This window comes from Ambystoma mexicanum, chromosome 1q (assembly GCF_040938575.1).
Source record: "Ambystoma mexicanum isolate Mex_15411 chromosome 1q, UKY_AmexF1_1, whole genome shotgun sequence".
Lineage (NCBI taxonomy): Eukaryota > Metazoa > Chordata > Amphibia > Caudata > Ambystomatidae > Ambystoma > Ambystoma mexicanum.
The window spans coordinates 246,117,737-246,142,270 of record NC_090922.1 but is presented as its reverse complement, the minus strand read 5'-3'; the positions used below and the strand labels follow the sequence as shown (position 1 = coordinate 246,142,270).

The 24,534-nt window shown below is 48.5% G+C and overlaps 1 protein-coding gene across 5 annotated transcripts in view; it reads left to right on the top strand.

Annotated features, from left to right (window-relative positions):
* Positions 1 to 24,534, top strand: part of PPP6R1 (protein phosphatase 6 regulatory subunit 1) — a 1,952,116-nt gene that overhangs the window by 119,308 nt on the left and 1,808,274 nt on the right. For 4 of the 5 annotated variants that reach the window (XM_069638194.1, XM_069638186.1, XM_069638165.1 and 1 more), the window contains one exon: positions 4,161 to 4,396. In XM_069638194.1, coding sequence (XP_069494295.1) covers positions 4,170 to 4,396 — 227 coding nt within the window. In that variant the 5' untranslated portion in view covers positions 4,161 to 4,169. The remainder of the gene's footprint in view (positions 1 to 4,160; positions 4,397 to 24,534) is intronic. The other variant, XM_069638176.1, reaches the window with a different exon arrangement.

Below are 24,534 nucleotides of genomic sequence, written 5' to 3'. Positions count from 1 at the left end.
ATCTAACCACAAACTATGCTATATCCCCCTGCCTATTGCCACAACACCACATTCTCAACTTTGCCCCCTCCCCTTTAACATGCCTGCACACTTCACCACACAACGGCCTTCCCATGCCCATATAGTGTCTGCATCATCACTATCACGCCCACCCAATACAGCCAGTACACGTGCTAGACTAAGACTGCACTCAACCGCTGGCACTAACCTGCCTACTGATACTCTCGGCATATAGGAATCTTAGTTTAGGCTCCCGCTCCTTCCCTAGACACACCTCATACCTCACTCGCCTATCTGCGCTAGAACCTCCACCAACCCTTCCTCTGAGGATCTCTGCCACCAAACGCACACCCATCACCTTTACCCCACTTCTCTATCCAGCAACAGCCCTGCTTCCCACACCTCCAGAGATAAAAATCATACCTACTCCACATCTCAAATGTGCCCTTCTGAACGTTCGTTCCCTCCCTGCCCATGCCTTGGAAATAAATGATCTCCTATCCAGCCATGACCTCGACCTATTGGCCATCACTGAAACTTGGTTACACAAGGCCCTGCCGTTGCCCTAGCACTCCCACCAGGTGATACCATCTTCAGACAAGATAGACCATCCTTTATAGGAGGTGGAGTAGCCATTGTCTCCAAGGAAGCCCTATCCCAAGGGTGGGCAATTCAGACATCCTGTCTGCCAAACTCTGTTCCCCAATAGCACCATCAACATTCACTTCTTATATCGGCCCCCTCCCCCCCCACCCGGTCATCCTATCAGATTTTCAGGGACACCTAATTCACTTACTCAGCGACAACATCAAAAGCTCAACCAAAACCCTTCTACTTGGAGATCTAAATCTAGGGTTCAATGACCCAAAAGACAAAGCAGCCGCTACTCTTGCCAAAGAAGTTAAGGATTTAGGATTCATTCAAAAAGTCGTGAGCCCTACGCATTCTAAAGGCCGCACCCTCGGCTGGTTTGCAGACCACAACTGCCTCACTACCATCACCTCTAATACTGCCTGTCCGTGGACTGACCACAAATGCATTCAATTCACAATACCCGTATCCCCAATCGCTAAAACTCTCACCGATGCCCCTCCAGCACAAGTGAGAAGTTCTAAAAAAACTAAATGTGGACAACCTCTACCCACTCCTGAATGTCCCAGAACTAGCCCTCCCCTCCCCTTCTCCAGTTACCCCAAAACACTAGCAGACATATATAAGGACACCCTCACTAATGCCACCAACTCGATAGCACCACTCAAATGCAAAAAAGAAATTCACTTCACTCTAACTCTTGGTTCACTGAAGAGCTGCAGGCCCTAGGCGCTAGCAAACGGAAGGCCCTCAACTATTGGCAGGCCAACCCTAGCGACTCTGCTAAGAACTGCTTTAACTTGATCTCCCGCCAATACAAAGACGCCATCACCAAAGCCAAATCCAACTCCTTCAATGTTGCATCACTAATGCAAACTCCCAATCCAAGGAAATCTTGGCCATCTTTAACAAACTCCTCTCCTCCTACTAGCCCAGATGAGATCATCAAAGATGAGGCCTGGTGTGCAAGCATACAATCTGCCATGCCAAACAATATTGATCTCCTTCAACAACAAAAAAATCAGGATCACTATAAAGCCCTGCCTCACAAACATAGGCCCTCCCAAACAGCCCCCACTCCAACGAACCCCCTGATCCCCCTTTTCTCCTTCAGAGACATCACTGAACCTGAAGTCCTCAACCTCCTCAAGCACCTTAAACCTTCTATGTGCAAAGGGGACATATGTCCGCCTAAGCTAATAAAGGACTGTGCCGACTCCCTCACCCCGCTGCTGACAGCCTTCATTAATGCCTTCTTCAGAACAGGCATCATCCCTCCACGTCTTAAAGAAGCCTGAGTACGCCCACTCCTTTAAAAGAAAACAAAAAAAAGAAAACAAAAAACCTTAGACCCTGCACAGCCCGATAACTGCTGCCCCATTACCACCGTACCCTTCCTCCTCAAAATCCGGGATAAAGCTGCCCAACAGTCGGATCCAACACTTCCTTGATGCCAACGCCATTCTTGTGGAAAAGACAATCTGGCTTCTGCAAAGGGCACAGCACAGAAACCGCTCTGGTTGACCTAAAAAACCAAATCGCTCAAATCATGGATAAAGGCAAGCCAGCTCTCCTATTACTCTAATGCCTCTTGGCTACCTTCGATCTTGTAGATCACAAAACACTCACTTCACAGCTCACCCATTCAGCCAAATTCTCCAAAGAAGCAGCTTGCTGGATTCCTTCCTTCTTGGAAGGCAGAGTAATGAAGGTATTCTCCAATACAGCTAATGCAGCCCCCACCACCATCCACTGTGGAGTCCCGCAGGGCTCTTGCACAGCCCCACACTGTACAACATGTTCACAAAGCCCCTCTTCGACAAGCTAGACACACTCAGTATAGTGTATACCAACTATTCTGACGACACTCAAAGTACTCCTACCTCTCTCCGGCTCCTATAACCAAGACACTGAAGCACTTTATCTAATCTATACCACGATCCAAGCGTGGACGGCGGCCAACAGCCTTTGCCTCAATGGGGGCAAGACCGAAATCATTCTCGGTCAAAAAGCCACGCTAGCCAAACCCAACCACCTCTACTCCAACTTCACCATTGACCACACTAGCATCCATGTCCCCTTTTCAGGCAAGACCCTTGGGGTGTTCTTGGATTCTACCTTATTCATGACAAGGCAGGTTAGCGCCATTCCCCCGGCCTTTGCCCAACCACCAAGCTCATCAATGCAATTAAATCCTACCTATCCAAGTCTAACGGTCTATCAATAGCTAGAGCAACTATTGGTGCAAAATTAGACTATTGCAACGCCCTCCTAGCAGGAACTTCTGAAAAAAATCTAAGCCGACTCCAAATCACGCAGAACAACGCTTTACAAGCAGCATTAAGTATTCCTAAAAGGGACCACATTTCCCACTGTAGGCAGGCAGCACATTGGCTCCCTGTTAAAGAAGGCATTACGTTCAAAATTCTCACTCTCACACATAAATGCCTCACTCTCACAGCCCTGTCATACCGTTCAGAGACCATAGCAAAATCCACATCTGCACGTCCCACGAGAACCTGCTACTCCACCCAATTGTACACCCCCCCCACATCACTAGGTCCAAAGCAGGTGGGATAGGCTTTCCCTACATAGCCGCCAACCTCTGGAACGCGCTCCCCACAGCTCTCGGAGCAGAGAACTCCCTCTCTGCCTTCCGAACAAAACTGAAAACCTCTCTCTTTAACTAATCCTTGAATGCACTGTATATATTTGTCTGTGAAAAAATGTAAATGTTACTTTTGCAACTAAGAATCATTCTGTAACAAGCGCCACAATGCCCCTGGGCTGTTGCACGCTCTACAAATGCGAATAAATAAATGAATTGCCTTGACAACGCCTCTTCACCTCCGACAGACTAATGTGAACGCTGCCCTGTTCTGCGAAACAGCATTCGGTGGAAGAAAATATGGGGCAAGAGGGTTGGGGAATACTCTGTACATCCCCATTGACAAACCTGAACAGTTCTCAGTGTAACTGTGAGAGGCCAAGAAAATGCCTTGCGGAGCTCAGTGCTCTACCATGTGGATACCTCAGCAGGGGCATCAACCTGTTTATGGACACGCCCTTCTGATCGGTTAAGACCCTCCACCTTGTTAGTCACTGGCCAGGAAAGGTTTCTTGACCTCACCATTGATAGAACAGAGCTGTCTTATTTCGAAGGATGTACATCTAGAATAAATGACGACCAAGTCTCTGGGGGCTAGCTCTAAGCACCCCCTACCTCCAACCCTATCGTATGTGGTCTAGGCTAATTTTAGGAGCGTTTCTGGTTGCCTTAGAAGCATTCTCCTATCTTCAAGTGAGTTACACTACCATTCCAGAATCACAACATTAACTAGAGCAGGTAATTTGTGTTGCTCTGTTCAAACAATTTGTACACCGACATAAACAATTCATGTAGAATTTAGTTGGCCTACACGTTTTTGTGTGGGTTCTTTCGTAAGGCATCCAATTGGAAACCACCTCTCTTTTTCCTCTTTTATATTTGCTGTTGAATAGCATAGTTTATAATGCAGGAACATTGTTCTTAGAGTTGCTTAAAATTTATTTTTATTTTCTTCTGCCAGCAGTGAGCCATGTTCTGGAAGTTTGACCTGCACACCAGTTCGCATGTGGACACCCTACTGGAGCGGGAGGATGTAACCCTGTTTGAATTACTTGATGAGGAAGATGTTTTACAGGAATGTAAGGTGGTCAACCGCAAGCTGGTGGAATTCCTGATCAGGCCACACAACATGGAGGCACTGGTTACATGCATCACTCAGGAGCCACCAGCTGACATAGATGAGAGAGTGCGCTTCAAGTAAGGAGGGCGAGGGATGGAGATCTTTCTGCCTGCACTATAGTCAACTGTTAAAATTGGATAATTTTGTTGTAATGGAAGTGCTTTCTGGACTTTTCCCATTATACTTTTGACAATGCAAACGCTAACCCCCCCTCCCCCAACCCTATCCACTCCTCCACTCTGCGCACACACACACACACTTACCCACCCATCATACACCCCGTCTAGCCCCACCCCATCCTGCTCATTCCAAGGCACCTGCATTGCTATGCCATTGTCACACCCAGCACTGCCTGCTTTCGTTCTACAGCTTCAGACCAATCAAGAGAGGAATGACACTCTCCTTGGTCCACAAACAAATACTACTCACTACTTTATCTTATATAAACGTATTCAAGTGCTTAAAATTGCAGTGGTAAAATAGTGACCGAATAAGTGTGCATTCAAAATGCCAAGTGCTTTTCTGCAATAGGAAGCTCAAAAGGACAGATTGTTTAAAATCTTTGTCTATAATCTCATAGTACTAGAAGAAAAAGTCTGAAAAAATTATGATTGCACACAAATATATGTATAAGGCAAGGGAAAACACTCCCTTTTAAAAAAAAATACCAAAACACAAATATAATTGCAAAGACAAAGTCCAGATGGATGTGCCATGTACTGGTGGACATATAGTACCAAATGTTCGAATTCCTAATAACCCCAACATGGGAGCCTGCAAGGTACTTGGTATATAGTACCAAAAACAAAAGAAATATACAGTTTCTCTTTAGATTTTATCCTACGCATTAGAGGAGGAACTCCTTAGAATTGGCTCCTGTCCAGCTAAATCTGACTCTGCGGGCAGCCTTTGACTAACCTGCTATGATGTGCAGAGATTGTTTGGTGGATTCTGCCACATGGGCCTCTTTTATGTACGCACTCCATTTACCGCTTTGCTTCACATTGTTTGCAAAATGATGGAAAGACACAAAATGGTGCATACTATACAGCAAATGCAGTTAGATTTATTTCCTTGAACAAGGGATTTGCGCAGCACTGACGCTTCTTCCCAAAGTGCAACTGCAGGTCTTTGCATGATATGCATCCTGTGAGGTTGGGCAGAAGATGTCTAGTGGCCAAGAGCTGGGGCACAATTAGGAGCTCTGTACCTGTGCAACACAGCAAGGAAAGGAGTCATTAGGTGATGGGTCCTGAGTTGCTAAGGTAGTCTACATCCATTTCAGCTTCCCTGCGCGAGAGGGGATACGTAAGAGGCTGCCCAGATGGATGTTTCTGTGAAGTTTGGTAGCAAGATTTCATAATTTATCGTATACACATCTTTCTGAGGAAATGTGAATTGCAATATTAGTATGGAACATAATCAAATGGTATAATTCAGTTACAAGTAGAAGATATTTTGCTTATTTGTATACTGCTACTTTATCTTGTGTAACTACACATGCAAGAACCAATGCGTTGCTTAAGTAGCTCATCCTTGTTAATTGATGTTATTTAGTATGAGAATAAGGCAACCTCTAGATATATTTCAAGCTGTCCACAAGACACTACATGAAACTTGCTTAAGTCATCTGTATATTGTATCAATACCCAACAAAGTGTTGCTTCCTCTGCCCCTATTTGTAATGGTAAGGCTAATTCTTCTAAATGTACTGTCCCAATCATCTTGTTGCAAAAACATTGTACTTTGAAGTGGAGAAAAATTAGGGCATAGTGTCTGGTTCGCACTCAATTCAATTCTCACTTGGTACTTCCACCTTCCCCACTCCCCTTCTTTCACTCTGCCTCACTCACCCACAGTCACTTCCTACACGTAATACACTCAATGCTTTCCTTCTCTCAGTCTGATTCAATAACCAGTGCAACACAGGCAAGTACCCTGATGCATTAGACATAGAAAAGACACTTAGTAACCATAGAATAGCTTCATTAGCGCTTCAAAAGTCAACCAAGAAGATGCTAGGGGACTGGTGCCCAAAAGTCACCAGTTCCAATGATATGACAATGTCAGTGGTACTGATTAATATGAGTCAAATGGTTAGTTAAAGTTTGGGTAAGTTTTAACACACTCAATTCCAGTCCTTTGAACAGCCTGACTCACATTTCTCCAGAGACCACATCTGGTGTTCTGGAATCTGTAGGGAAACAATCTTCTGTGCTTGGCCCCATTGAGGAATGCCCACAGGTCGCAAATGCAGAGGTGCCCTCCGCCACAAGATTTAGTTTGAGTCCTTTGCAGTGCTAAGGAATCTGTTTCAGACAGCTTCCAGTAGAACATACAAACAAAGACTGAGACTTCTGCGGAGCAGACCACTTTCGAACACCTACAGGGATCGAAGGCAACGTGTTGCAATGGGAGTCACACGAGCTGGCGGTGACGGCGTTCTTCATGAAAGAAGACCGAAAATGCTGGAGCACGCATCTTGTTACACAAGTTGAAGATCCTCCAAGTTTCAAGGTTGAACTTGGAACGGCAACGGCTGCAGTGGGGTAGCCAAGGAGAGAGCAGGTCAGTCCACAGGTCGGTCCATGGAAAGCTCAGAAGGCACGAATCCTCAAGCAGGGGTTGAGACTGGCTGTTTCACTTGTCCATGGGTTGAAGCACCGACAATGGTCTTCAGGTCACGCAGAGGAACAGCAATTGAGTTGATGCTGGTCAGCTGCAGGTGGCCAGCCTTTGGTCATTTACTGACTGCTCTTCATAGAGGACTTTGATCCAACCATGATCTGTTAAATGGCAGCAGGGGCCTTCCTTGTATCCAAAATGTGTGCTGGTAGCTCGTCCAAGCCCACCAATGGTAAGGATCTGCAACGTTTAAACATGTAGTCGGTATCAATCATGGCTAGCCACTGGCCACAACATCTGCCCTGCAACAGACATTCAGGCACCTAAATGTGTACTAGAAACAGATGGTCCCAGCACCCACATACAAGCTCACACACAAACCGCCCCTTTGCCTGCGAAAGCAACAGCTTTCCCCAGGAAAGGACATTCCATAAATGGCATTTCCTGACCTGGAAAGGCAGGAACATGTAAAAAAAACAATATGGGCAAATAAGTGAAGAATCTCTTGACACAGACATCTGAGGGTGCTTGCTACCCCAGGACCTTGTGCAAAATCAGCAAAAGGAAATGGTGTCCCATAGACGTCTATGGGAGGAAAGCAGCAAAATAAAATCTTTCCTACCCGTAGAATATAAAGTCAGCTTCACAGAAAACATGCTACGAAGATCTGGTGTGTAAAATGGACAAAAACGAAAACTAGAAAATTGAGATCAAAGGAACTGGTTTTTCAACTGGGAATACACTCCTCGTTTAGTACAAGAGGTGCTATGTTGTCATCTGGGCTGCGTCCCAATTCTCCCAATGGACTAGATTCGGGTAGTAAGTGGAAGTTTGAAACTATATGACTAAATCTAGATTCAAATGAGTTGCTGGATTTTCTATAAGGCTAGTGTCATTACCTTATGCTCTATAGTTAACTTTAGGTGCAGTCGCAGATGACACAATCTTTGATGGAGGGGTTTGAGAAGAGTGGCAGTTTTATGTTTGCATGTAGAGAATGAATTAAGCTGTGATGGCTCTACTACCACTAAGCTCTATGAAAATTATAATTATATGAACCACACTGTTCCCAGTGGGCCCAGCTAATTATTTCATGTTAAATGCGTACCACATCACGCATCTTGTTAGTACCTTTTGCTTGTTCGTGTGCAATACGTATGGGCATTCGTGGCTTGTTTTCACCACAAAAATAGACTAATTCGTGACAGAGGCTGGTCGCACTGTAACTTAATAGAGATTCCAAACACAAGCTCAGGCAGGCTTCTACGTGGTTATCCATACCTCTACAATGATCTTGATTCTCTTCTTTCCTTTCTTCCCCCTTTTTTATCAGTTTTTCTTCTTGGAGACTTTAATCTTACACCTGCTCACTCGCCCTTACTCTCCCTTTTTGATTCTTATCTGACCCAGTTTCCTACTCCTTCTCACATCTCTGGATCATCTCTTGGTCTTATTTACTATTAATTCTGCTACTACGGCTGTTTTTCCCCATCCTATCTACCCCTGTTCAGTTAATTCTATGTTTCTCACTTACACTTCCTTCCCACTGTTTTCTACCCTACGTATTCTGTCTTCTCTCTTCATGACTGATGTTCATTTGTCCCATTGCCTTTACCCTCTGCCCTTAGCCCGTCTGTACCCTACCTCCGATGAGTTTGCCCCGCTCTTATCTGATCAGGCTACCTCTTCGCTTCACTCAACTTTGCCATCTTCACTTCGTTCCCTTCTCCCTCTCTGCTCCTTCTCTTCCTCATGCAATCCCCCTCAATCCTGGCTTAACACTTCTCTAGTCTCCTTGCGATCAGCTTTGTGTAAGGCAGATCGCTGCTGGAAAACAATCCAATCATCAATTGACCTCACCAATTTGTCCTCCTTCCACTCTTACGTGATCTCTCACCAGTCTGCCAATTTTCTTCTTTCTCCTTGTCCTCCTGATCCCTCTAGCTTCCCAACTTTCTTTTTCTGACTTTGCTGCCTTCTTTACCTATAAGGTCTTTTCTGTGCATCCTTCTTTTCCTTCTCTTCCCCGATTTCTCCTTCACCCTTCTGTTCTTCGCTTTCATCTTTTACTCTCCTAACAGACTTACACGGCTAGTCTCGTGAACAGCCTGCTGCCTCCCCTTTTGACCCCCCGCCCTTTTTGTTTCATCCGCTCTATCATCTTCCTTACACCTGCGCCCGGAACATTTCCATTAATACTGCTTCTTTTCCATCTGTTTTGAAACCTGCAAATATTATTTGTATACTCAAAGAAAAGTGTCTTGATCTGGCACTCGTGGAAAACGTTTGCCCAATCTCTCTTCTTCCCTTTCTCTACAAGCTCTTTGATCGCACTGACTATTCACGGGTGTCTTTTACCTTAACCTACATTGTATTTTTACTACTCTTCAATCTGGCTTTCGTCCTGCCCACTCCACCATCCCTCTTCATTGTGCCCCTAATTCTTTTCTCTCTGAATGGATTTCCAAGCCATCTTACGTACTTATTCTCCAGGATTTGCCTACTGTATTCGACACTGTTAATCGCTCTCTACTTTTGTCTTCTCTTTCCTCTTGTTCTCTCTGGATCTGTGCTCATGTGGTTTAAATTTTACTTGTTTGATCGCTCCTGATCAGTCTATTGGTCGGGTACTACTTCCACTCCTTCTCCCCTACAATATGGAGGCCCTCGATGCTCTGCTCTTGGTTCCTTCATTTTCTACCTTGTATACTATTCCTATATTTGATCTTCCTTCTTCCTTCAATTTGCCCTGCTATTTCTACACTGCTGACACTCGAATTTACCTGTTTCCTCAATCTCCGAGTCCCTCCACTCTTCATTTTCCAACTCCCTCTCTGCTATCCAATCTTGGATGTCCTCCCATTTGTTTCCTTCTATAAAAATGTATCCTCTTTTATTTCCTGCTAATGCTCAACTACCTCTGCACCTTCCTTTTTTATCCTCTTCAAAAAACATAGGTGTCCTCTTCAATCCCTCTCTTGTGTGTCTCACATATCTAATACTGCTCAGGTCTTTTTCCATCTCTAGAAGATTTGTCATTATCAAACTTGCTGTTCTCAAACAAAATGAAAATCTCCCCATTAACTGGAGTCCACGTTTCCGAGTAATGACCGTGAACATAAGTCAGCACTCCAGCGTTGGCTCAGTAGTAAAGAAGAAACAAATTAAATCACTCTGCATGCCAGCAAGGCAAAAAGTTAATAAATGAATTACCGCTCTTAACGTCTGCACAGCAGTTTAAGAATCAAATCCAAAAGTTTGTTCAAATCATCCACCGCTTCTCAGCGCTGGCTCCGCTGGCCAGGGCAGCAAGACTCCTTAACATATATCACTGTGCTGGACGTCGCTAGGCGGGTAATGCAAACCGAATGTTCATTCATGTGGATTCCCACCTCTCAACGCCGTTCTGTGTTCTTGGACGCTCAATCGTGTATACGGACTGCTTTGATACCTGGTGCTTGTAGACCTAGTATGCCCAGTGAATTCCGGCCGCGCCCTCCGTTCACTACTCACTGGTCTCGATCTGCTCCTAGATGCAAACATAGAGAGACCCCCTGAGTCCACGCATGCAGTACTCTTACGTTCCTTCCCCTTTCCTCAATACTGCATGGGCGTCCCTTCCAAGGGACAGGAGATGGAACCTTGTTCACCAGAAAAACCCTTCTTCTTTAAATTAAGAGGCGCGTGGGGGTGCAGCCCTGGGAGCATACGCTGCTCTCACTCCGTCCTCCGGCGCCACACCCCAGTCCCCTTTTCCGCGTAGACGGGAACGGGCTGAATCCACCAGCGCTGCTGGGTTTGGCTTCGGCCATGTAATTCCACCCGCAGATACTTCTTCTCTTCTGTCTTTTTTTATCATTCAGGTACTCTGTCCTCGTGCGTTGCGCTCCTCTTCGGCGCATCTCGACTTCTACAGGGTTCAGCAGGTGTCCATCCTGCAACAGGCTCTTCCCAACTAAAGACCCTCTGCCTACGGCGCCTTGGCCCAGACCATGGCTGGCAAGCTTGTACCGTGTGCAACGCGCTTTCCTCGAGGTCTCTGAAGAACAGACTAGCCAGGTGGAGGGAGCTCTTCCAGAGATCGCCTCCAAAGGACTTTGTCCATCATCGATCCAGGCTCTTTTCCAGAGCACCCCGCAAGGTAGACTCCTTACCAAGGACTCGCCCGTGCGGGGGGGACCGCCCAGGTCCTGCTACCAACACAAGTACCGAGGCTGAATCCGCTACCGGCCGACAGGTCAGTGGATTCTTCTGATGACAGTGCTGAGGGACTGGAAGGTTCTTTTACCGGTCTTCACCTGCGGGGCCTAGTACCGGCAACATTTCTGAGGGGGCACCTATACACAGTTCTACCAGCAGATCCGCCAAGGATGAAATGCCCACCGTCCTTGGCCTGAGGAACAGGGTAGGCCCCATGATCCACACTCAAGAGTCCTGGACGGGGCGAGTCCCAGTGAGCCAAGCAACATGACAAAATGGTTGCTGTGCCAGAAAATCCAGACATCCGGCCGACGCTGATCCAAGGAATGCAGCAGGTGGAAGAACGTGTGTCAAGGTGGGACTGGTGTCAGCCAGGTATGTGGCCTACAGCTTACCCTTCCTTCGCGCAAGGCAGGTTCCTGCTGCGTCCATATGGGCAGGGCACGCAATGGCTACAGCAGCTGCTCGCTTCCCTTTCAATATCGCCTATCGCCACTCTGGCCTGCGAGGACAGGTTCTTTGAAAGGTTCCTCAGGCTCATGAAATCTCCTCGGATGGAGGTCATCCTCAGGGAAGCCATCAGGGACGTGCTCCGGCACCGCAGTCTCCGGTACAGATGCCCTTGGGACGTGTTCAGCTTCAAATGCCTGCTCCGGCCCCTCAACCGATTGTCCAGGCGGTTCCGCAACAGCCTTCGGCTCAAGTCACCACACCGTAGCCCTTGACTCCCAGCACCCCTCCTCCGGTCCTGGACCAGCCGGACCCTCAGTTGGACACAGATGAGCAGGAGGACCCCGACGCACCATCTTCAGCAAAGGCCTTCGATGAACGTCTTGCAGGGCTTGCAGAGTACTTCGGCCTTCCTCAACCTGAGGTCGAGCAACCAGCAGTGGGGGTCCTCGCAGAAGTCCTTACTCTAAGTCCCGTGACCAGAACGGGTATCCCGATGCAGAAGGAAGTAGTTGCCTTGGCCAAGCAGGGTTGGATCAAGTCGCACTCAGTCCAGCTGGTGAATAAATGCCTGAACGCCAAGTACAGGCAGATGGAGGGGGATACACTCTTACTATCGGCCCATCCTCCGCAACACTCCTCGGTCATTGCTGCAGCATCACTATACTCCAAGCCTCAGTCGTCCTCCGCCGCCTCCTCTGCGGCGCTGTTGGGCAAGGAGGAGAAGATCTTGGAGGCATACGGGAAGAAGCTTTATTCCAACACGTTCTTGCACCTTTGTCAAGCCAACGCGAATGCCATGCTGGCAGCCGTTCACCAGAGGCTCTGGCAGAAAATTCCAGATTTCCTCCCATTGTTTCCGGCACAGAGCCAATCAGGATTCAAGACAGGACTGGCAGAGGCCAAGATGGTGGCGCAGGACATCATGGATTCCACCGTGGCCCAAATTGACACCTCTGGCTGTGCCATTTGCCTTGCTACGGACATGAGAACGGCCTGGCTCTGTGCTACGAAATTCAACCCGGATGTCCAGGAACGCATCTTAGATCTTCTGTTCGAAGGGAGTGACCTCTTCCACTACACAACTGACGAGGAGCTGAACACAAAGAAAAATAGCTCACAAACAGCCAAGTCTTTATCCATCCTGACAAAGACCATGTCCAAGATGTACACCCAGTCACAGCAGCACTCGGACAAGGGGCGTACATACGGTGATTTCCGCGGATTCCAAGAGAAGAGGTCTAGGCAGCCTGACCGTTTGCCGCCTCAACATCGGTTCAAACAACAAAAGGGGGGGAGGTAAGGGCTTTTTCCAGTCCCCCTCCTCCGCAACAGCATCAGAGGGAAAGGAGGCATGACATGTCCCTCCCGGTCCACGTGTCTACAGTTGGGGGCAGGCTTGCTCTCCATGCACATTTCTGGCACCAGAATTTCGTGGACCCCTGGATTATCTCGGTAGTGTCCACGGGGTACTGCCTCCCTACCCAGCCTCTCCTCCCTCCTCCTCCCACCCCCTCCACAGGTTGGGTCAGCAACTCTTTTGGTGGATATGCAGTCGCTCGTCGAGAGCCAGGCAGTGGAGGAAGTCCCAGCCTCCAAGCAAGGCTTGGGCTTTTACTCCAGGATTTTTGCCATTCAGAAGAAGCAGCATGTGGGCCTTTTGTGCTGGACCTTTCCACCCTCAACCTCTCCCTACCTCTACAAAAATTCAAGATGGTTATGCCAGCTTTGATAGCAGAGACCTTGTGCAAGGGAGACTGGATGTGCTCCCTGGATTTGAAGGACGCGTACCTACAGGCCCCGATCTGGCAGCCTCATCATTCTTTTCTACGATTCAGGATCATAGACTACCATAGGCTACCATCTCCAATACAAGGTGCTTCCTTTCGGCCTCAGCTCAGCCCCCATGGTCTTTACCAGGCTGATGAGCACAGTGGCGACCCTCCTCAGGTCGCAGGGCCACCACATCTACCCGTACCTCGATGACTGGCTCGTCAGGGTGACCTCTAAGGAAGCAGTGCACCATATTTCCCACGCTCTTTTGAACACACTGCACCCGCTGGGTTTTTCACTCAACCTCAAGAAGTCGCAGCCACAGCCCACGCAGAGACTGACCTTGGGTCTCATTTGGGACACATGCTCCGAGTGAGTTTTTCCCTCCGAGGACAATATCACGGCACTCAAGAGAGCCACCACGCACTTCCTCAGCAGAGAAGTGACCTCGGCCTGGTGGTACCAACACCTATTGGGTCTCATGGCAGCAGTCCTCTTGGCCGTCCCCCACAAGAGACTCAGGATAAGGAGGATTCAGCCGTCCTTTGCAGCCTCTTAGAACCACGATGAGGCTCTGTCAGAGATGATCAATGTTCTTCATCACTTCACCCGGACCTCACATGGTGGTGCAGGAACCTTTCACGCTTGGTCACCTCAGCCTTTCCCAGGCTAACTTAGAGATCATATATGGTGCCAGGAGCAAGTCTGCCAGGGCCCAGTATAAGAGCAAGTGGACCAGGTGCTGCCACTGGTCGAACTCTGGGTATCGGCCCCCTTGCATGTACCTTGGACGACGTGCTCTCCTTCTCGGCGCACCTCGCCCACTCAGGCGTGAAGTTGGACACTTGCCGCACTTACTTGGGAGCCATCAGGGCTTACAGAAACTCGGAGGAGGAGATTTTTTTCCTCTTCCAACCTGATTGTCAGGAAACATTTGACGGACTCGCCAGACTCTACCCACCCATCAAGAGGCCACACATCGCGTGGCACCTCAACATAGTTCTGGGTGCCCTGGTGCACAAACCATTTGAACCAATGACATCCGTGGACATCAGGCTGGTCACCATTAAGACGGCCTTGCTAGTCGGCCTCACCTCGGCTCGCAGAATCAGCAAAATCCAGGCGCTGGTCGCCTCAGAGCCATATACATTTCAAAAGGATAAAGTAGTCCTACGCTCACACCCAGGCATTCTTGCCCAAGGTGCCTTCCGCATTCCATCTGAACGAAGAAATAGTGCTACCTACGTTTTTTGCTGAGCCCAAAGACGAGGCACAGAGAGATCTGCACTGCCTTGATGTCAGGCATGCCCTGAAATTCTACTTGGACAGGACCAAGGGCTTCTGCAAGTCGGACACACTTTTTGTCACCTTCGGCGGATCAAGACCGGGTATCGGGCCTGTAAGGCCTCCATAGCCCTTTGGATGGTCTTGGCCATCAAAGGAGGTTACGAGGGACAGCACAAGCCACTGCCGGCTAACATGCACGGCCACGCGGTCAGAGCCAAGGCAACGGTTATCGCTTTTCAGCGGCATGTCCTCTGGCAATTCATAAGCAGGGCGGCCAAATGAGCCACCCCTTCGGCTTTCTGCAAGCAGTACTGTTTGTATGCCGGTTCTAGATCAGATGCGGCTTTCGGACAGACGGTTCTTAGAAACCTGTTTGCTCAAGGAGGGTCTCCTCTCCACCCTGGGGGCTACACTCAGTTGTAGTAGCTCATGCAGTATGGAGGAATGGGGATGGGACGTAAGAGTAATTATAAGTTACTCACCGTAGTGAATAACGTACTCTTAGTCCCCTTTCCTCTATTCATCCCACCAGCCTCCCCCCTAATAAGACTGGTGTAATTAGGCAATGTTAATCTATTGTCGATGCGTCTATCGGGACTGAGGTGTGGTGCCGGAGGGCGGAGTCAGAACAGCGCATGCTCCCAGGGCCACACCCCGCGAGCCTTTAAAGGGGAAGGTTTTTTCTGGTGAAAAAGGTTCTGTCTCCTGTCCCTTGGAAGAGATGCCCATGAAGTATGGAGGACTCGTGGCGTTTCTTCTTCCACCCAGCCGTCCTGTTTCTTACACTGTCCAACCCACATCCCCCGTTCTGTATGTCTTCCTCCTGTCCTGATGGTAAGATAAGTATCCCACTGCACTGGTTAAAGATCAGGGTTTTACGGGCTTTTAGGCTTTGGCCGGTTTGCCGGGATTCCGGCAGATGCATTGTGGGAGTAGTAGTTCCCGGAAAATCACATGCAACAGGACTGATCTCTGGCAAAATGTTTCTGTGCCTGGGTGGGTGCCCTGTTGCATCCTTTCCATCGGTTGTTCTCTTGAGTTCACCGCACCCTGTAACCACCAGCTTCCCAGTAGATGCCTGTTCTTCAATTGCCTCAAAGACTGTTTTCGGTTCCAGCAATATTTTGTGGTTGGGTTAGATGGCACTACATGGTCCAAACCCCAAAACCCATGAGGCCCATCCTCACACCCTCTCAAGAATTTCCTATGCCATTACAGCTTTCGTTCCAACAAGGCTAAGTGCAGTCAATTCTGTATTATAGGCACGTTTGCCACACGTGAGGGGGGAAAAACAAGAACTGAGGCTACGGGCGCCGTGCGTGCTACTTATAACATCCGATGACGTCCCCCTCGACAGAGGCCTTCGAGGCACATAAACCTGATGCCATTGACCCAGGGCACCCTCTGCCGGGGGAAAACATTTCCGAAGCAGCACAGCTGTGGACATTACATGTCATAGATGAGGAATACGTTGGAGGAATATCCAGTCGAAAGAACGTTGCCAGTTGGTAACTAACTTGTTCTTCCGTGCTTGTTTGATACAATGCAGAGAGGCCATTGCTGGGAAATGGATTGAGCTTTTGCTTGTTGTCAAAGCTAAGCACACCCCCAATGAGGCAGTCCAACATCAAAACGGCAGAACTCAAGCTACAGACATCCTAGGGTCTTGTATCATCAACCTCACCAAAGCAAAATTAAACTATGGTTTGACAAAAATGAGTAGAAAATATGTTCTGGAGAAGAGGCATAACTGTACCAATATTTAAAAAGGGTGCCCCTGAGGATCACTCACTGTTATAGACCCATCTCCTTACTGGACGTATCCTCAAACATGCTTGCCAAATGTATTTTAATCTAGTTGAAGGATTGGGTTACCGAAAATATCCTGCAAACATCCCAGGCTGGTTTCAGACATGGCTTCCCCACTATTAAGCACTGCTTCACACTGAGCACAATCATTGATAAATATTGCAGGGTTTGGGGGGTCAGGCGGTGGCACTGTATATGCTGCTTATCTTGTCCTGGAAGAAGGCATTTGATCCCATAGACAGGCACGCTATTTGGCACAAACTTGAGGCCAAGGCGGTGTTGCCGGGGCTGCTGACATTGATCCTGATGTGTTATAGCGACACCAAGGCTGCAGTAAGGTATGCAGGCACAAGCACTATTACCCTTTTTTATTACACCAAGAAGGAGGTAAAGCAGGATTGCTCTGTTTCCACATTGTTGTTTATCCTGTTTGTCAGACTTTGACCCGGGTAGGGCTGATGGTAAGCGTCTCATCCCCAGGTTAAGGTATGTGGAGTACAGTGATTCTGGTACTAACCCTGTATAGCCTCAAAACAGGAACATTTATACATTAAAAAAAAAATACCTCATTTTATTGGTTTTATAACTTAAGATAAACATAAAACTGGTCCTGTAAGGGACAAATCTTAATAACAATAGATGGAAGACATGAATTCTAGTAGGTCACATATAGTACATGTCATGTTAGGTTTTTCTACAGCAACGGCTACAGCCCACACCCTGTGATGTCATCATTTCAGGGGGTTTACATAGCATCTTCCCATCGTTGCCAGATCTTGCCAGCTTTTTCGGGGCATCCCCTTGCCCTGTATACTCTCCTATATATGGCAATACATATCTGTACATCTGTGATCCACTGTTCCACCTGTGGTGGTTCTGCTGCCCCTCGCAATTGTGCTATGTTCCTTTTGATTACCGCAGTTGTGAAACTGAGCTTTTCATACCTGGACTTATCTACCTCACTATCCACACCTAGTAACAACAATTTGGGGTCTCTGGGTATCCTCTGGCTCAGAACTCTTAATAGAATATCACAGCATTGCTGCCAATAGTGACGTATATCTGGGCATTCCCATAGTATGTGGAAGAAAGGTCCCTCCTCTCTTCGACAGCGTAAACAGTTAGGTTCTGCTATTTTACCCCAGCGGTACAGGGTCACCCTCGGGTAGTAGACTCTGTGCAATATCTTCAGTTGCGCCAGGCGTAGCCTAGCCGATATGGCTGTCTCACAGGGGTACATTAGGATCTGGATCCAATCTTCCGACATGATCTCCCCCACTTCTCTCTCCCATTTTGTTTTCAGATTCATCAGTTCAGGAGTGACAAAGGAGGTGATGGCACTGTACATGACTGTGGTGACTTTAGTCTGAATCTGCTCTGTGACTGTTTCGCTCCAAGGGACTACTGTCGGGCATGTCAGAGAGGATAGGGAGGTGTTGCTGCAATGCATGCCGGAGCTGTGTGTAGTGATACCTTTCTGTCTCCGGGAGGTCAAAAGTTGATGTGAGGTCATCAAAGGGTCTAATGGTTCCTTCTACTATTAAGTTTGTCACTTTTTCTATGCCATGTCTCACCCAGATTGGCCATTTCGGCAATTTGGTCACCTTGGGGAGGTTCCGATTGTCCCACAGCGGTTGTAATGGTGTGACGTTGCCTTCCCAGCCTATAAAGGCGTGTGATTTTGTCCAGATTCGGGGTGTTTGTGACCTCATGTTTCGAGGGGTTGGTCTGGGCGTCGCAGCATACCGTCTCGTGGGGGCTGATGCCCTCACGTGTGGTAGTGTTGCGTCAGCATGCAGTGCGTCATTTACCACCGACATCTGGCTGGCCCAATAGTACGTCGGTAACCTTGGCAGACCGATACCTCCCTCCCATACTGGCCTTTGCAACGTTCGTAGAGCTATTTTCGGGTGCCTTCACCCCATAGGATTTTCCTAAGTGTACAGTCTATTTTTTGGAACGTCTTCATAGTTATGTGTATCGGAGTGTTCTGCAATATGTATGAATAGCGGGGGAGTGCTAACATCTTTAATAAAACCGCCCGTCCCAGTAGAGTCAAGGGTAGAGCCATCCAGTGCTGCACATCTCTCGCAAATCGTTCGGTAATGTGTTGTAGATTATTGGTCGTGTAGTCATTGAGATCTTTCGTGACCCGGATACCCAGATAGCGGAAATGATATGTGGCGACCTTGTATTGGCAGGGCACAGGGGTTCCCTCACCTAATCGATTTATCGAAAACAGTATAGATTTGGTCCAGTTGACCCTTAGACCGCTGAAGGCCCCATATCGTTTTAACAACGGTCACCACTGGGCATGCCGTCCTGGGGTCTCGCAGGTATATCAGTAGGTTGTCTGCATACAATGAGACTCTGTCATCCCACCCTGGTCCACCCGGGATACCCTCCCATGTACGTGTGTCCCTCATTAACTGGTCCAGTGGCTCCATTGCTAATGCAAAAAGGAGGGCTGACAGGGGGCAGCCTTGTCTTGTCCCTTTTCCCAGGGCAAAGGGCCGCGAAGTCCAGCCATTCACCCTGACTTCAGCCGTTGGTGAGTTATAGAGCAGTTGGACCCAGGACAGGAACTGTTCGCCAAACCCCATCCAACGCATGATCTCCAAGAATGCCTCCCAGTAGATGGAATCGAATGCCTTCTCGAAATCTATTGCAAGTAATCCTAAAGGGACGTCTAGGGTCTGGGTGCGCTCAATGGCCAGGTGTAGTCTCCGTATGTTGATTCTTGTGTACCTGCCGGGCATGAAGCCACTTTGGTCTGGGTGAATCAAGGTTATGATCCGCTGTAGACACGGTGCTAACAATTTGGCCATGATTTTCGCCTCACTGTTAATGAGGGATATCGGTCTGTATGAACTACATTTGTCTGGGGGCTTATCTGCTTTGAGTATTAAAATTATTGTTGCTTTCCTAAAATCCGCCGGTAGGCTCCCTAGGCTTTTGGTTTGACGGTACATATTGAGTAGGTGAGGGGCCAGTTTGTTACCGCCTATCTTTTCCAGGCTTCTATAGGGAAGCCATTCGGTCCTGGTTTTTTCCCGGATTGGAGCTGCATCATAGCAGCTATTACTTCTTCTGTAATTTCCGTTTCTAGGCTAGCAACTTGTTCGGTGTTCAGGGAGGGAAGGGTGATCTCATCCAGTAGGAAAGCCACGGGAGGGGCATCGGGAGCCAGATACAGCTCTTCATAGTATTTTTTGCTAATTCTTCTGCGATATCCGCTGCAGTCAGGTGCGGTTCTGCATTGTGAGGTGTGATTGCTCTTACTTGATTATGGCCCTCATCCCTGCGTTCGAGCCACGCTAGCATCTTCCCCGCTTTGTCCCCCGTCTCGTAGATTCTAGCCCGCATTGCCCCGTTGGCCTGCATAGCATTATCTAATGCTACGTTTTGTAACTTTTTTTGGGCCAGGACAAAGTATCTGTTCATATCTGGGCGATCCTGGGCCAAGTGCGCCTCCTCTGATTGCTTAACATTCACCTCTGCCTCCTCCAATGATTTCAGGTGTGCTTTCTTCTGTGCTGCAGTCAAGGAGATAATCTCTCCTCGGATCACGGGTTTGTAGGCTTCCCAGAGTGTAACAGGGCAGTCTACCGACCCTTTGTTTAGTTCAAAATATGTTTTACTAGTATTTTGTAAGCGTTCTATCAGTTCCGGGGAGCCTAAATAGTAACTATTCAGCCTCCATACCGGAGGCGGGATTGGTTTACAGATCTTGATCGTCATGAGCAGGGGGGAGTGATCCGAGATGCATCTCGGGAGAAACTCTGCATGCGTTGCCATGTGTAGTATTGGTGCCGGTAGAAAAAAATTCATCTAATTGTGATAGTGAAGCAGGTACTTCAGAGTGGTAAGGGTATTCCCTTCTCCCTGGGTGTAAGTCATGCCACACATCTCTAATTCCAAACGCTTGCGCAGATGCAGCTAGCTTAGTTCGGGTGTAGGGCTCCCTACTGCATAGGTGTGTGCGATCTTGGGTAATGTCATCAACATTGTTGAAGTTCACCCCCCCTGCCCCCCCAGGATAAATATATCCGATGTGTCATTAACTGTCAATGGTGCAATGTCGTCTATTAGTCAGGTAAGTAATGTAGGTGGAGTGGAGAGTAGACCACTATCAAGGGGATTGTTTTATTCCACACTGTACCTGTGACGCATGTGAATCTGCCTCCAGTATCTTGTTACTTTCGTAAGAGTGAAAGGAAGTCTTCTATGTATTAATATAACCACCCCTCTGGCGCCCATTGTGAAACCCGCTTGTATTGTCGTGCAGTAATTGGTGCGTTTGAAGAGGGCATTGGTTGTGCCTGCCAGGTGGGTTTCAGTTAAGAAGACCACGTCTGGAGCATGTCTGTTCAGGGACTGTCATACTAGTCTTCTCTTCAGACTGTTTTCCAGACCGTTCACGTTCCAGGCGAGGAGCTTTAGGGCCCGTGTCTTGGTGTTGTGTAGGGCCATTTGGGCATTTGTAGGTGTGAGTAACGGTTGTGCCGCCCATGGTGTAGGCATTGTTTTCGCTTGCCTTGTGACAAGGAATAATGGTCAAGGTGAAACTAACAAATATTCCTCAAAATCTTTGGTGTCCTAATGAATTCCTCCATCTTTCCAAACTTTCTACATAGCCCCAATTACGTGGAACCTTATAAACATACCCATCTCCCACCCCCATCCCATACGCCGTCCCAACTCGAAGCATCTGTCTCCGGAACACTAGTCGGAGAGCAACTAACTACGTGTCACTGACTCGAACCTTAACATTGATAACACCCACTAAGTGTCTTGGTAACTCTCAGGTATTCGCCTCGATTGCTTCCAGTTGAGGCAACTTGCCCGGGAGATCGTATTTTATATCTTACCGACTCTGTTTCTGTGGGGGGGTGGGGGCAGCCCTTTCCGTGGCCACACCAATTCTCCCCAGTGGCATCTGGTGGTACAAGTATGGGAATTAACATGCGTTTACTTCTTCGTACGCCACTGTGTAGGAGGAGGAGGGGAGTCCAGGGCGCAGTGTACGATTGAGCTTATGTTCCATTCCCCGGCCGCCCCAGGGGGATCCGCAGCTGGTTGTTGTGGTGGTGGTGGTTGTGGTGGTCTGTCCATGCGGGCGCGTTGGTTCCCATATCTGTTGCCACGCACAGTCTTCCAGTCTCCTCGATGTGGAGTTCCGCCCATTTCCATGCCTCCTTCGGGTCGCTGAAGTGGACTATTGTGCCCTTGTGATAGATTTTGCGCTAGGCCGGAAATAGCAGGCCATATTTGACATTGAGACCCTGGAGTTGCCTCTTGAGCTGGTCAAACGATTGTCTGGCTTTTTGTACGTCACGTGTATAGTCGGGGAACAAGGCAATCTTGGAGCCATTGTAGGTTATTGTGGCTTTTGCTCGTGCTCTTTGTAACAGCGTGTCCCGGTCTCTGTAATTAAGGAGTTTTGCTATTATGGTGCGTGGTGACGCTCCAGGGGTAGGTCTGCCCATGGGCATACGATGCGCCCTTTCCATGGAGAAGAATTTCAAGAAAGAGTCAGGTTCGAACATGGCTATGATCCATTGTTCCAGAAACGGCTCCATACTCTACCCTTCCGTGTTTTTTGGTACGCCCAAGATCCCTACGTTGTTACGTCTGGAGCGTCCCTCTTCCTCATCACCCCATTTTCTTCCATGATTTTCAGTCTGGACTTGACGTTCTCTAGTTGCTGACTCAGGGCTTGTATCCCATCTTCTGCACCTGAGATGCGCTGTTCGGCCTCCCCTGTGCGGGATGTCAGCTTCTGTAGGTCATGGCGGAGTAGTGAGACGTCTGTACTTATTCCATCCATTTTCTGCTCCATTGATGCACGCGAGTCTGCTATGGCCGCCATGACGTCTCTCAAAGACAGTGTGCCTTCTATGTTGGTCCCGCAAGTGTCCGGATATGGCTCTTCTCGACTCATTGTGGGTGGTGTCGCAAATTGATCAATCTTGCTTTGCAGGACGTGTTTCTTTTGTTTGTCCTTTCCCATGATAGGCAAGGTTTCCAGGCGCGACTCCTAGTTTGCCAACTTCCAATGTGTGTGACACTCTGGGTGGTGACTCCCAATCTTAGCGTCCCAGTACTATGTTGTCTCATTGTTGTATATCAGCTGTGGTTCTTTGCTTCGTTGTTCGATTCTTTATTGTCACTATGCCTCTGCTATCGATGGGCGTTGGGTCTCCCCGGGGGACCGGCAGTCTTTGGGCTTCTCACCCGTCTCCTTCGTCTGGGGCACTGTCAGGGTTCAGTTATGACAGATGACCCTTCGCCGTGTAAGTGCCAGTTATAGTGTTTTACACCATCTCTCGTTTCCTTTGCAGTGGTGTCAGCTGCGTGGTCGGGCAGATCCATTTTGTCAAGGAGCTCGCCTTTCTGTAGCCAACCTCAGTGGGTCACTTAAGTAATCTTTGGTAGGCGCAGGCCCCAGGGACTCGCCTCTGGGTTGTTTGCGTGATCAGTGCCTTATGTCCTGTACCTTGTCAGTGGGGTCTTCAGGCGTGTCGGCGGAGCAGGCCTAGGGGCCTAATGTAACCCATACTCTATGTAGCTCTGTGTGTCATCAGAACACCATGGTTTACATTTGTTCAGGGCGGCTCGAATTTTTATGTTTTAATCGCCCTGTCTGTGCCCAATAGTTGAAGACCTAGCAGCAGTTCTTCCGCTGTCTGTCTCGTGCTTTCATCGTTGGAGAAAAGCAGTTAATTGTGTCTTGCTGGTACTCTATTCCCATACTATTGCATGCCTCTCGGGCGATGCGTACCTTCAGGTCCGTGGGTCTGGTTGGTTGGGTCGGTCGCTGTGTTTGCTTCTTGATTGAGCCGTCTTTGCTCCGTGCCAGATCAGCCTGTTGCCTGTTTGCGATCCGTTTCGTGTTTCTTCCCAGGGTCCTGCTGGGCGTCTTGGGTTGTGTTTCCTTCCAGGCGGCTGCGCGTGCTACAGTTACCACTTCTCGCAGCGGGGGGACTCGGCACTCTTTGTTGGGTAAAAGGGAAATCTTGGCCCCAGTGGTTACTGTGGACTGACTGTTTCCTTCCTGGTGTGGGCCGGGTCCGTCGCTGCCTGTCCCGGATCACTACGCCACCAGGATCAGTAGCTGTGGCTGCGATAGGTCATCGGATGTACCCCAAAAGTCCCGATGTGCCCACCTTGGATGTCTCGATCGCAGGGACTGCATTCCGAGGGGGCAGCTGTGCACGCCCTGCAGCTTAGTACGCAGTTTGGCAGGGCCCTTTTGCTCAAGGCGACCTACGTTCTCTGTGCTTGCCCCTCTCACCGAGGCCCTGACTCTTTGGATATTTGCACTGGTGAGCGGACGTAGGGTCTTCACTTCTCCACTCGGTCTTAGACCTCTGTCCCACAGCATTTCAATTCTCGCTGCAGCGCGTCTGTGTTTGTCGGTCGCCACAGACTCAGGAACGCTTGGTGGCCATTTTGGATGCAGTGATTTTCACCGGCTTCGACCTCTCCCGCTCCAACAGCTGGTATTGCGGGCGTTTCTGGTCAGGAAAATAACACAGAAATGTATCCCATAGGTTTCTCTGTCAGGACAACAGCTTATATCCCAGATTCCATGCGGGGATCAGGCTGGATGCTACAGGATTTTAGGTGGCCCGCGGAGCTTAGTGAATTCTTGTCCACATCGTCTTGCCGCTGGCCACGTGCCCAGAACATTTATACATTAATAACTTCCTGGAAAAGAACAAACTAAAATTAACCAAAACCATGATTTTTGACAAGCAATGTAAACCTTGCACCTGGATTATAAAAGGTGTACCAATAGAGATAGTAGAATCCTAAGCCTAATGTTTTCTAGGAATGGCCGATGGGCCGCACATATAAAATATCAGGCTAAAATGTTGGCCCTCAGGTTACAGCGTCTTTTGAGATTTTACCATCTATAGGTCATCACATTGGGTCTGTCAAGGGAGCCATGGCTGCTGTGTGTAACTCTGGGGATGTTCAGTTTGTATACAAGCTGGTGGAGCTTATAAATGGAGCTGTAAAACTGAGATTGTATATCATGCAAGATACGGTACAAGAGAGGCCA